This window comes from Coregonus clupeaformis, chromosome 5, assembly GCF_020615455.1.
Source record: "Coregonus clupeaformis isolate EN_2021a chromosome 5, ASM2061545v1, whole genome shotgun sequence".
In the NCBI taxonomy this organism is placed as follows: domain Eukaryota; kingdom Metazoa; phylum Chordata; class Actinopteri; order Salmoniformes; family Salmonidae; genus Coregonus; species Coregonus clupeaformis.
In genome coordinates this window covers 21818059-21831976 of record NC_059196.1, presented here as the reverse complement: position 1 = coordinate 21831976, position 13918 = coordinate 21818059, and the positions used below count along the sequence as shown (strand labels likewise).

Genomic DNA, 13918 nt, shown 5'->3' with positions numbered 1-13918 from the left:
GCCTGTCTGACATGTAGAATAAGGAGTCACGTCAGCTCTATTCATGACATTTCTATCTGCAACGTTACGAAGTTTGCTTGCTGAAGGACGCTCAGATGTGATCACATAAAGCTGATAGGGAGTCTTCTGGAAACTGCCATGTGGAAATGAATGATGACCTATAGTACCAAGTTACACAATGTTGTACTGTCAACGGCAAGACAAAAGTCTGGTTAATGTTTTATGAATAACTCTCAAATTCCACCAAAATTAACAGAGGAGCAAAGCTGTCAACAATAGAAACTAGGCAGATGCTTGGCTTTGGCTCTTCAATTAAACATCACATATAGCTTTTGCACTGGGACTCTAATGTAAATTCAGTAGATTAATTCAATCTAAGGAAAAAAAATCCCATACATTCAAATCTGATCTATATGAATGGAAAAAACTGTCTTGTGGTGAATGTTTAACGACATTCAAATCCACCCACTCAGGTTTACTTAGAAAACCTGTGCAGACATGTACAGTATGTTTGCCCTGAGTTCAATGGGTCTCAACTGTTTTTGTAGCCTTATCAAACAAATAACATTGGCTAAAGATTTGGATTTTGCCCAATAGTTGTTCATGAACAATAAGGCTTTGGAAATGTTTTGAAGTACTAATGAGATGTGAATGACGTGGTGGCTAGTTGAAAATGCATTTACAGTATATTGTACATAATTATCCTTGTCCATAGGGCAGGAGCCTATCTCCTGTTTCTGTAACTTGAGGCAGCCTGGACAGGACACTAGTCTATCGCAGGGCATTAACCCCAATCCATCTCCTTAACGCTGAGTGCCAAGCAGAGAGGCATCGGGTCCCATTTTTAGAGTCTTTGGTATGGCTCATAAAAAAGGTTAATTGACCACAAAATCTACATTTTGCAATGGCCATCTCAGTCTTCAGACTTGAACCCCATTGAAAACCTGTAGTTTGAATTGAAGAGAACTGTCAATAAGCGCAGATGAAGGATATCAAGGATCTGGAAAGATTCTGTATGGAGGAATGGAAGCTCAGTAGTTCTATTATTTATTTTATAGTCTTCTTTGCTCATCTTTATCAAGGGATCCAATCATTTTGGACCCCACTGTATATTATGGACAAACAAACAAAAACAGGCATTGCATGCAATCTACTGAGATGTAATCAGGTCATGCACTGTACTGTTTGTATAGTGATGGTGCATCAAGAGAATCAGCCAATCACAATAGTGAAAATCACTGTTATTGACACAAATTGGTCAAACGTTCACAAGGCTTTTACTTCAATCATTTAACCTGGCTACACCAGTTCCTCTCCTTGTCCTCTAAACAGTGCAGTAGGGAGGTCTTGCCAGTAGAAATACCGGGACATAGGCTGACTTTGTGTTTTTTATTTCCTTCAGTCATGGTTCCTTCTGGGCTTCAGGTTTGGAGATGGATACTCTTTGCTTGCTTTCACTGGCTTTGTGTCTGTCAAGAAACTCCAAGACCGTAAGTAGAATTGAGTAATCAGACGTGGCGCCTCGTCCTGGTGTAACATTCTCTCTGTCAGAGAGCAAATTTAGAACAGTTTTTCATCTACCCTTTCTGCAAAAAAAAAATTCTGTGTATTTCACCTATACCTACATATTATTCTTAACTGTTTGTATCTTTTTTTTTTTTTTTTTTTTAATGTTTTTATTGGCCCATCCACCCTCTTCGGAGGACAAAATAAAAATGCTTTTTACAGCTTTTTCTTTTGTTGTTACATGTACATTCTACACACATTTTACATATATGGTGCCACAGGAAATGCAGAATGCACTAACACACTGTTATATTAACAGTATTGCACTTTGCCCAGCTAACAGCCAAAACACATATCAAGCAACATTATGGACTAAACGTTCAAATCCTGTGGCTGCAGGATTATTTGACAATACTGGTCAAATTAAAATCCTACATCTGTAGTTTCTTGTTTAGAGGTGCCCTCTCATTTTGTACTGATTTTCCTGTGTGTTTGTTGCTGTGTGCGTGCGTGTGTATGTTCTCTGTAGGGTTTACATGGTAGCCACTCCTGCAGTGATCCAGGCAGGCTCAGAGGCCAAACTTTGTGCCAGCCTTCTACAGCCCAATGAGACCCTGGTCATGACCATATCTCTGATCGCCAATGGACAGAACAAAACTCTTCTCCAAGAGAGTTCTGACCAAGAGTTTCACCGCTGCTTCCAGTTTCAGGTCAGCCCAGCACTGGGCGACATCCAGAACCATTCCAATAAGAGTGTACTGTACTTCTCAGCTTTGTGATGCATCTCTTAATTTTGTGTGCAATGCCAGGTTATTTTATGGGACATATCAATGTGGTGGCTTACTATAACTTTTCTGGGATTCAGGCTAAAATTTTACATAAAAAACATGACATCAACTACTAAAGAAAAAGCACTTTTAAAACACACTGATGAATGAAAAAGTTATTGAATCTACACATCCTTGACGTTGTTAGGAGCACGTTCTTACCAACTGAGCTGCACAGGATCATATGTTATTTGTACATTGTCTCCCTGACAGGCCCCTCATGTGGAGAGTGACGAAGTGCAACATTTTAAGGTGGAGGTTCGAGGTGAAACGTTTCTATCGACAGTGGAGAGAAAGGTCATGATTAAACCCTACAGTCCGATGACATTCGTCCAAACAGATAAACCAATCTACAACCCGGGACACACAGGTAATTTTACACAGAGCCAGTACACAATTAGTCTGCTTGCTAAGAAACAGCACCATTAGGTGGTAGCATGTTTCTATGATGGTTTACTCTATAATCACGTTACTCCTAAGAGACACTTGAAACAGGACCATCAGGTGCAGTTAAAGAAAAAAATCCACTGTGGGTTTACTCAAAATATGTACACTGGAGTATGAACCAACATACCCCATTTTACAAGCTGTTCCTCTCCTGGACATTATCATTGGATTCCAATTGGCTCATTCATTCCCCATCCTCTCCCCTGTAACTATTCCCCAGGTCGTTGCTGTAAATGAGAATGTGTTCTCAGTCAACTTACATGGTAAAATAAGGGTAAAACAAATAATAATGTGATATCGATAGTGTAAATATTTTCTGTGAACTCACAGTGCAGTTTTCCTTTATCTGCAATTGACTGAATTGAGACCTTAATACCAACAGTGTAAAATATTATCCAGAGTAGCTGTCAAAAGTTTGTCTTGCAAAATTCTGGGAACTTTCATGAAAATCCCTAGTTTTCCAGAAATCCCGATTGAAAGATTCCTGGAATCTGGGAATCCTTCAATGGGGATTTCTGGAAAACCTGGGAAAGTTAGCAAAAATATGCTTCTAAACCTCTCATTGAGTGCCTGTCTTTGTCTTTTCATTGTCTTTTTACAGTGCAGTTTAGAGTGATCACCTTGGATACAAGTTTTAGCCCTGTCAATCAGCTGGTGAGTATCAAAAATGTGAAACATTGAATATTGAAAACAATGACCTGTCTCCACTATTTCAAACAAAAAGACAGATACTGAAGAATCTCAAGAATCACAACGTTATATTACGGTCTGATAGACATAGCAATCAGGTATTATGTAACCCTATATATGATATTGTCCAACCAGCTAAACTCTGCGGCCTTGTGGTTAGAGTGAGAATGGATGGGGGGGAATCGAGTCATACCAAAGACTGTAAAAATGGGACCCGATGCCTCTCTGCTTGACACTCAATATTAAGGAGATGGATTGGGGGTAAGGCCCAGCAATACAGGCTGCTTCACGCTACAGAAACAGGACACAGGCTCCTGCCCTATGGACAAGGACAAGGCATATTATGTACAATATACTGTAAATGCTTATTTGAATTCAGCAATCAACTAGCCACCACGTCATACACATCTCGTTAGCACTCAAATGACCAATAAGACTTTGGAAATGGGAAATGTTTTGAACAACTATTGGGCAAAATCCCAAATTCAAATATTTAGCCCATGTTGTCTGTTTGATAAGGCTACACAAACAGTTGAGACACATAGCACTCAGGGCAAACATACTGTATGTCTGCAGAGGTTTTCTAAGTAAACCTGCGTGGGTGGATTTGAAGGTCCTCAAACATTTACCACCAAGACATGGTGTTTTCCATTCATATACAGTGGGGAAAAAAAGTATTTAGTCAGCCACCAATTGTGCAAGTTCTCCCACTTAAAAAGATGAGAGAGGCCTGTAATTTTCATCATAGGTACACGTCAACTATGACAGACAAAATTAGAAAAGAAATTCCAGAAAATCACATTGTAGGATTTTTAATGAATTTATTTGCAAATTATGGTGGAAAATAAGTATTTGGTCAATAACAAAAGTTTCTCAATACTTTGTTATATACCCTTTGTTGGCAATGACACAGGTCAAACGTTTTCTGTAAGTCTTCACAAGGTTTTCAAACACTGTTGCTGGTATTTTGGCCCATTCCTCCATGCAGATCTCCTCTAGAGCAGTGATGTTTTGGGGCTGTCGCTGGGCAACACGGATTTTCAACTCCCTCCAAAGATTTTCTATGGGGTTGAGATCTGGAGACTGGCTAGGCCACTCCAGGACCTTGAAATGCTTCTTACGAAGCCACTCCTTCGTTGCCCGGGCGGTGTGTTTGGGATCATTGTCATGCTGAAAGACCCAGCCACGTTTCATCTTCAATGCCCTTGCTGATGGAAGGAGGTTTTCACTCAAAATCTCACGATACATGGCCCCATTCATTCTTTCCTTTACACGGATCAGTCGTCCTGGTCCCTTTGCAGAGAAACAGCCCCAAAGCATGATGTTTCCACACCCATGCTTCACAGTAGGTATGGTGTTCTTTGGATGCAACTCAGCATTCTTTGTACTCCAAACACGACGAGTTGAGTTTTTACCAAAAAGTTATATTTTGGTTTCATCTGACCATATGACATTCTCCCAATCCTCTTCTGGATCATCCATATGCACTCTAGCAAACTTCAGACGGGCCTGGACATGTACTGGCTTAAGCAGGGGGACACAGCAGGATTTGAGTCCCTGGCGGCGTAGTGTGTTACTGATGGTAGGCTTTGTTACTTTGGTCCCAGCTCTCTGCAGGTCATTCACTAGGTCCCCCCGTGTGGTTCTGGGATTTTTGCTCACCGTTCTTGTGATCATTTTGACCCCACGGGGTGAGATCTTGTGTGGAGCCCCAGATCGAGGGAGATTATCAGTGGTGTTGTATGTCTTCCATTTCCTAATAATTGCTCCCACAGTTGATTTCTTCAAACCAAGCTGCTTACCTATTGCAGATTCAGTCTTCCCAGCCTGGTGCAGGTCTACAATTTTGTTTCTGGTGTCCTTTGACAGCTCTTTGGTCTTGGCCATAGTGGAGTTTGGAGTGTGACTGTTTGAGGTTGTGGACAGGTGTATTTTATACTGATAACAAGTTCAAACAGGTGCCATTAATACAGGTAACGAGGGGAGGACAGAGGAGCCTCTTAAAGAAGAAGTTACAGGTCTGTGAGAGCCAGAAATCTTGCTTGTTTGTAGGTGACCAAATACTTATTTTCCACCATAATTTGCAAATAAATTCATAAAAAATCGTACAATGTGATTTTCTGGATTTTTTTCTCTCAATTTGTCTGTCATAGTTGACGTGTACCTATGATGAAAATTACAGGCATCTCTCATCTTTTTAAGTGGGAGAACTTGCACAATTGGTGGCTGACTAAATACTTTTTTTCCCCACTGTAGGTCAGATGTATGGGAATTCTTTCCCTGAGATTGAATTAATCTACTGAATTTACATTAGAGTCACAGTGCAAAAGCTACATGTGATGTTTAACTGAAGAGACAAAGCCAAGCATCTGCCTAGTTCCTATTGTTGTTGACAGCTTTGCTCCTCTTAAAATGTTGGGTAATTTGCGAGTTATTCATAAAACATTAACCAGTCTTTTGTCTTGCACTTCACAGTACAACATTGTGGAACTTGAGGTAAGACCCTTAGTCTGTCAATGTATGATGACTGTCACTGTAAATACTACAACATTATAAGACAATGACTCCACCAGCTAGGTCCTGTAGGTCATCATTCATTTCCACATGGCAGTTCCCAGAAAACTCCCTATCAGCTTTATGTAATCACATCTGGGCCACCTTCAGCAAGCAAACTTTGTAACTTTGCAGATAGAAATGTCATGAATAGAGCTGATGTGACTCCTTACTCTTCATATCAGACAGGCATGTTTGGCCTACATAACATAATTTATACCTGAACGTTCCACAATGTTGTGCCCTGCTAAACGTGTCCCTTGTTCTATGAATCAACAGGATGTTCATCAGAACAGGATTGGACAGTGGGTCAATACTACATCCAGTGGCAACATTCTGCAGCTTTCTCACCCCTTGAACTCTGAAGCACCTGTAGGATCCTATGCTATTGTAGTGTGGATTGGTGAAAACAAAATATACCATCACTTCAAGGTAGAAAAGTATGGTAAGTTGAGCTTCTTTATTGGACCTTTCATGCTAGGTAATATTATGGATCTGGCAGTTGAATCAATGCATCACAATCCTGGAACATTCATGAGATAACTGCCATTATTTTATTTCTAGTTTTGCCAAAGTTTGAAATCAAAATGAACCTCCCCGATGAGATCAGCGTTGTTCAAGAGGAGTATAAAGTAGAAGTGTGTGCAATGTGAGTCAACACTATCGCTGTTTTGAAATGCACTATAGTTACAAGACAATGTGTAATTCCACTAAATGTCACTGTCTAATGAATCGCATTACGCTAATGCAGACCTTGATTCAAATACTATTTTCAGTATTTTAATTACTTTTACATACATTTCAAAGTACGTTTATTTGGAAATGTTTCTTTGAAAATACTAGTAATTCAGTATTGGAAAGTATTTGTAAATACTTAAATACAAATATTTGAATACTCCATGCATTTCAACCCAGGTCTGTTTGGTCCTAGGGGTATTTGGAAACAAGTATTTGAAAATGTCAAATAGTAGGCTATCTATAGGAAATTATTTGAAAATATTTTTCAAATAGAAGTTGTTGATTGGGCCATATTCTTTGAAAATACTCAAATACACAGAAAATATGTATTTAAAATACAAATACTTAAATATGCATGTACTTGAACCAAGGTCTGTGCTAATGACAAATACTAATTGAAGACCTACAATGCTACTGCTCAATGTCATAAATTGCTTCTGTGAGTACCCTGAGAATTAAAAAGTTTGGGACAGTGGTATTTACATGAACAGCCGGGCCTGTATTCATAAAGCATCTCAAAATAGGATTGCTGACCTACGATCAGGTCTCCCCTGTCCATGCGACCTTGTTCGTTATGATCAAAAAGTTTACACTGATCCTAGATCAGCACTCATACACTGAGAGGAGATGATTGTGGACTTCAGGAAACAGCAGAGGGTGCACCCCCCTATCCACATCGACGGGACCGCAGTGGAGAAGGTGGAAAGCTTCAAGTTCCTTGGCGTACACATCACTGACAAACTGAAATGGTCCACCCACACAGACAGTGACGTGAAGAAGGCGCAACAGAGCCTCTTCAACCTCAGGAGGCTGAAGAAAGTTGTCTTGGCACCTAAAACCCTCACAAACTTTTACAGATGCACAATTGAGAGCATCCTGTCGGGCTGTATCATCGCCTGGTACAGCAACTGCACCACCCGCAACCGCAGGGCTCTCCAGAGGGTGGTGCGGTCTGCTGAACGCATTACCGGGGGCAAACTACCCGCCCTCCAAGACACCTACAGCACCCGATGTCACAGGAAGGCCAAAAAGATCATCAAGGACATCAACCACCCGAGCCACTGCCTGTTCACCACACTATCATCCAGAAGGCGAGGTCAGTACAGGTGCATCAAAGCTGGGAACGAGAGAATGAAAAACAGCTTCTATCTTAAGGCCATCAGACTGTTAAATAGCCATCACTAGCACATTAGAGGCTGCTGCTGCCTATTATAATCACTGGCCACTTTAAGAAATGGAACACTAGTCACTTTAATAATGTTTACATATCTTGCACTACTCATCTCATATGTATATACTGTATTCTATTCTATAATATTATACTGTATCTTAGTCCATGCCGCTCTGTCATTGCTTGTCCATATATGTATATATTCTTAAATTCCATTCCTTACTAGATTTTGTGTATTGGGTATATGCTGTGAAATTGTTAGATATTACTTGTTAGATATTACTGCACTGTCGGAGCTAGAAGCACAAGCATTTCTCTACACCCGCAATAACATCTGCATTTGATTTCATTTGATTTGAGAGGCTTTATGAATACAGGTCCATTGGCAATGTTGAAAAAACTTGACTTAAAGAAAGCCTGCAGGAATAATGCATTATAAATTGTTCTAAGCATGCATGTATGAGCCTTTGTAATGTCTCATATGAGGTTTATAATATACTATGTATCTCTAAGTAGGAAATATACAGTTGAAGTCGGAAGTTTACATACACCTTAGCCAAATACATTTAAACTCAGTTTTTCACAATTTCTGACATTTAATCCTAGTAAAAATTCCCTGTCTTAGGTCAGTTAGGATCACCACTTTATTTTAAGAATGTGAAATGTCAGAATAATAGTAGAGAGAATGATTTATTTCAGCTTTTATTTATTTCATCACATTCCCAGTGGGTCAGAAGTTTGCATACACTCAATTAGTATTTGGTAGCATTGCCTTTAAATTGTTTAACTTGGGTCAAACGTTTCGGGTAGCCTACCACAAGCTTCCCACAATAAATTGGGCGAATTTTGGCCCATTCCTCCTGACAGAGCTGGAGTAACTGAGTCAGGTTTGTAGGCCTCCTTGCTCGCACACGCTTTTTCAGTTCTGCCCACAAATGTTCTATAGGATTGAGGTCAGGGCTTTGTGATGGCCACTCCAATACCTTGACTTTGTTGTCCTTAAGCCATTTTGCCACAACTTTGGAAGTATGCTTGGGGTCATTGTCCATTTGGAAGACCCATTTGCGACCAAGCTTTATCTTCCTGACTGATGTCTTGAGATGTTGCTTCAATATATGCACATAATTTTCCTTCCTCATGATGCCATCTATTTTGTGAAGTGCACCAGTCCCTCCTGCAGCAAAGCACCCCCACAGCATGATGCTGCCACCCCCGTGCTTCACGGTTTGGATGGTGTTCTTCGGCTTGCAAGCACCTCCCTTTTTCCTCCAAACATAACGATGGTCATTATGGCCAAACAGTTCTATTTTTGTTTAATCAGACCAGAGGACATTTCTCCATGTGCAGTTGCAAACTGTAGTCTGGCTTTTTTATGGTGGTTTTGGAGCAGTCGCTTCATTGATATAGGACTCGTTTTACTGTGGATATAGATACTTTTGTACCTGTTTCCTCCAGCATCTTCACAAGGTCCTTTGCTGTTGTTCTGGGATTGATTTGCACTTTTCGCAACAAAGTACGTTCATCTCTAGGAGAAAGAACGCGTCTCCTTCCTGAGCGGTATGACGGCTACGTGGTCACATGGTGTTTATACTTGCGTACTATTGTTTGTACAGATGAATGTGGTACCTTCAGGCATTTGGAAATTGCTCCCAAGGATGAACCAGACTTGTGGAGGTCTACAATTTTTTTTCTGAGGTCTTGGCCGATTTCTTTTGATTGTCCCATGGTGTCAAGCAAAAAGGCACTGAGTTTGCAGGTAGGCTGTCACGATCGTCGTTAAGAGAGGAGGACCAAGGCGCAGCGTGATGAACGAACATGTTTATTTGTCATTAGCGATAAACACGGACAGTAAACAAAAACAACAAACGACTCGTAACGTCCTAGGTAACATAGACCAACACGGAACAAGAACCCACAAACACAAAGGGAAAAACAGACAGTTTAAATATGGCTCCCAATCAGAGACAACCAGCCACAGCTGACACTCGTTGCCTCTGATTGGGAGTCACTCAGGCCAACATAGAAATAAACAACCTAGAACTCCCAACATAGAAATACACCACAATGAAAGAACACACCCTGGCTCAACATATAGAGTCCCAGAGCCAGGGTGTTACAGTACCCCCCCCTAAAGGCGCGGACTGCGACCGCGCCTCAACTAGAGCAAAACAGGGGAGGGCTGGGTGGGCATTCCTCCTCGGCGGCGGTTCTGGCTCCGGCCTTGCCCACCACCCTCCAATAAACCCCCCATAGCGCCCCTGGTCCGGTCTGGCCCCGCTGGCTGGAGCCGAACTGGACGTAGCAGGAGCGGTTAGCTTCAGCTCCGTAGTGGAGCAGTTGACCGGTACCTTACCAGGCACCGGTGACCCAGGCACGGGTTGTGCTGGACTGACGACGCGCACCCCTGGCTTGGTGCGTGGAGCCGGAACGGGCCGGACCGGGCTGACGACTCGCACCCCTGGCTTGGTGCGTGGAGTAGGAACGGGCCGAACCGGGCTGACGACTCGCACCCCTGGCTTGGTGCGTGGAGTAGGAACGGGCCGGACCGGGCTGACGATGCGCACCCCTGGCTTGGTGCGTGGAGTAGGAACGGGCCGGACCGGGCTGACGATGCGCACCCCTGGCTTGGTGCGTGGAGTAGGAACAGGCCGGACCGGGCTGGCGACGCACACCGTAGGCTTGGTGCGTGGAGCAGGGACAGGCCGGACCGGGCTGGCGACGCACACCGTAGGCTTGGTGCGAGGAGCAGGGACAGGCCGGACCGGGCTGGCGACGCACACTGTAGGCTTGGTGCGTGGAGCAGGGACAGGCCGGACCGGCTGGCGACGCACACCGTAGGCTTGGTGCGAGGAGCAGGGACAGGCCGGACCGGGCTGGCGACGCACACCGTAGGCTTGGTGCGAGGAGCAGGGACAGGCCGGACCGGGCTGGCGACGCACACCGTAGGCCTGGTGCGTGGAGCAGGGACAGGCCGGACCGGGCTGGCGACGCACACCGTAGGCTTGGTGCGTGGAGCAGGGACAGGCCGGACCGGGCTGTGGAGACGGATAGGAGACCTGGAGTGAAGAGCTGCCACAACCCGTCCTGGCTGAATGCCTACCTTCACACACTCTGTGTGAGGCATCAGCACAGGATGTACAGGGCTGTGTACCCGTACTGGCATAACAGCACGTGACACTGGCGCAGGATATCCGGAACCGAGGAGAGGCACTGGAGGCCACGAGCGCTGAGCCGGCCCACTCCGTCCTGGCTGCATGCCCACCTTCGCACAACACGTGCGGGGTGCTCGCACAGGACGTACCGGACTATGCCGGACCACTCGTGGCACAGTGCGCAGCTCCGCATACCGCGGAACCTGCCCAGTCTCATGCTGCCATGCCTGAGTACGGGGAGTTGGCTCTGCTCTCCATCCAGGCTCCGCCAACCTGCCTTCTGGCCCCCCAAACCCGGTGGCCTCCTCTCCAAATCGCCCTGTGGCAGCCTCCTGCTGCCCAGCCGCCCATGCCGTGTGCTCCCCCCAAAAAATGTTTTGGGGTTGCCTCTCGTCCGTCCGACGATGACACTGCTGACGCCGCTGCTCCTCTCTCGCCAGGGCCTTAATCCTAGCCCATGGCCCTTTGCCCCCGAGCATGTCCTCCCAGGACCACGATTTGCCCACCTGGGCCATCGCCAACCTCTCCATCTCCTTTCCCGGCGCTTCCTCCCATGTCCAGTCTGCCTGCTCCTGGACACGCTGCTTGGTCCTTGTATGGTGGGTTCTTCTGTCACGATCGTCGTTAAGAGAGGAGGACCAAGGCGCAGCGTGATGAACGAACATGTTTATTTATCATTAGCGATAAACATGGACAGTAAACAAAAACAATAAACGACTCGTAACGTCCTAGGTAACATAGACCAACACGGAACAAGAACCCACAAACACAAAGGGAAAAACAGACAGTTTAAATATGGCTCCCAATCAGAGACAACCAGCCACAGCTGACACTCGTTGCCTCTGATTGGGAGTCACTCAGGCCAACATAGAAATAAACAACCTAGAACTCCCAACATAGAAATACACCACAATGAAAGAACACACCCTGGCTCAACATATAGAGTCCCAGAGCCAGGGTGTTACATAGGCCTTGAAATACATCCACAGGTACACCTCCAATTGACTCAAATGATGTCAATTGGCCTATCAGAAGCTTCTAAAGCCATGACATAATTTTCTGGAATTTTCCAAGCTGTTTAAAGGCACAGTCAACTTAGTGTATGTAAACTTCTAACCCACTGGAATTGTGATACAGTGAATTATAAGTGAAATAATCTGTCTGTAAACAACTGTTGGAAAAATGACTTGTGTCATGCACAAAGTCGATGTCCTAACCGACTTGCCAAAACTATAGTTTGTTAACAAGAAATTTGTGGAATGGTTGAAAATCGAGTTTTAATGACTCCAACCTAAGTGTATGTAAACTTCCGACTTAATAATAATAATATGCCATTTAGCAGACGCTTTTATTCAAAGCGACTTACAGTCATGTGTGCATAAATTTTTACGTATGGGTGGATTGAACCCACTACCCTGGCGTTACAAGCGCCATGCTCTACCAATTGAGCTACAGTGGACCACAACAACTGTATGATGTTTTATGTTTTTGATGTGTTTTATTATTACATAAAATCAGATACACGTATGGACAACCTGTACCTGGTAAAGCAGAGGTAGAGCTGTGCCGACCCTTAGGGCACAATGTATTGATACCAATGAGATTTGATGAGAAAAGTCAACAAGGAGTTCCTGATTATACACCCCCCTGCCATAAGGAGTCAATAGAGGTATGTATGCTTTCCTGAAGAAACGATATAATTGTTTTTACCATCATATTACATTTGAATGTGATGTGGTTACATTTATTTAAATCATTTCTTAATGTGTGTGGTTTTGCTTGCTTTTCCCAGATGGACCAAACTGGCTGTGCTTCTCATGTCTTCAACATGTCTATTTTCACAATGAATGCTGGCCAGAAAATGCTCAGAGACAGGCTTAGTTTTAACACAAAAGTAGAAGAGGAGGGGACAGGCAAGTCATTTATCACAAGAATTTGGAGATGGGAAAAGTGCTGACACCATTTGCCTGAAGTCAAATGAAAACATTTTTTTTTTTTATTGAGAGTGAATGGCATGATGTCAATGTTTAATTAGATCATGAAGATTGGCAAGACCTGTGTGTTTGACCTTCGTTGCTACATCATAATATTTTATTCCGCTTTTTTTTTATTGTATTTTGTTTTTAATCATGTTTTTAATATCTTGAGTAAGCTGCACTGGAATTCAGTTTCTACATTGTGAACTGCCATTGTGCATCATGGTGACGTGTAGTTGTGAAATAAACCATCCTATTTTAATTTGTTTTCCTTTGACAGGTATTACACAGTCAAAGGAAAAACACATAACGCTCTCTTATGCGATTGGAAAACTCACATTTGTCAACACACCCAAAATCTATGAGCATGGATCAATTATCGAGGGCAAGGTAAGTCCAAATACAGTGATATTGTTTCTTGTACTTTGTTGAATTGTGGATGCCATTTGTTCTTTGACACTCCTGTTTACTTAACTACCAATGGTGGGTAACAGTGACACATAGCATCACTTCATACAACTTTCCCCACTTTTTCCTCAGATAAACGTTGTTCACTTCAACAACACACCTATCTCTGACATGTTAGTCTACCTGTTGGAGAAGAAAGGCAGGTCCTCACATCGTCTACAGAACCTAACCACGGACAGTCATGGTATTGCCAGTTTCTCCCTCAACACAACCAGTATGCCCAAAGAGAATATTAAACTCATAGTAAGTATGAGGTTTTGAATGTCCTTCTAGGTTTTGAAAGACTCTGAAGACTCTTTATGCTCAACCCTAAATCACCCCCTTGACCCTACGCCCTAGGGCCTATCATGCTCTTGTGGAGATCTTATAAGATTCCATTGGTATAATAAG

The 13918-nt window shown here is 43.3% G+C and overlaps 1 protein-coding gene across 2 annotated transcripts in view; it reads left to right on the top strand.

Moving 5' to 3' along the window:
* Window positions 1-1289: 1289 nt before the first annotated feature.
* LOC121564948 (alpha-2-macroglobulin) overlaps window positions 1290-13918 on the top strand; it is a 51171-nt gene continuing 38542 nt past the window's right edge. For both annotated transcript variants that reach the window (XM_041875939.1, XM_041875938.1), the window contains exons 1-11: window positions 1290-1490; window positions 2036-2216; window positions 2547-2703; window positions 3382-3434; window positions 5946-5966; window positions 6303-6468; window positions 6588-6672; window positions 12603-12753; window positions 12877-12997; window positions 13341-13450; window positions 13601-13771. In XM_041875939.1, coding sequence (XP_041731873.1) covers window positions 1405-1490; window positions 2036-2216; window positions 2547-2703; window positions 3382-3434; window positions 5946-5966; window positions 6303-6468; window positions 6588-6672; window positions 12603-12753; window positions 12877-12997; window positions 13341-13450; window positions 13601-13771 — 1302 coding nt within the window. In that variant the 5' untranslated portion in view covers window positions 1290-1404. The remainder of the gene's footprint in view (window positions 1491-2035; window positions 2217-2546; window positions 2704-3381; window positions 3435-5945; window positions 5967-6302; window positions 6469-6587; window positions 6673-12602; window positions 12754-12876; window positions 12998-13340; window positions 13451-13600; window positions 13772-13918) is intronic.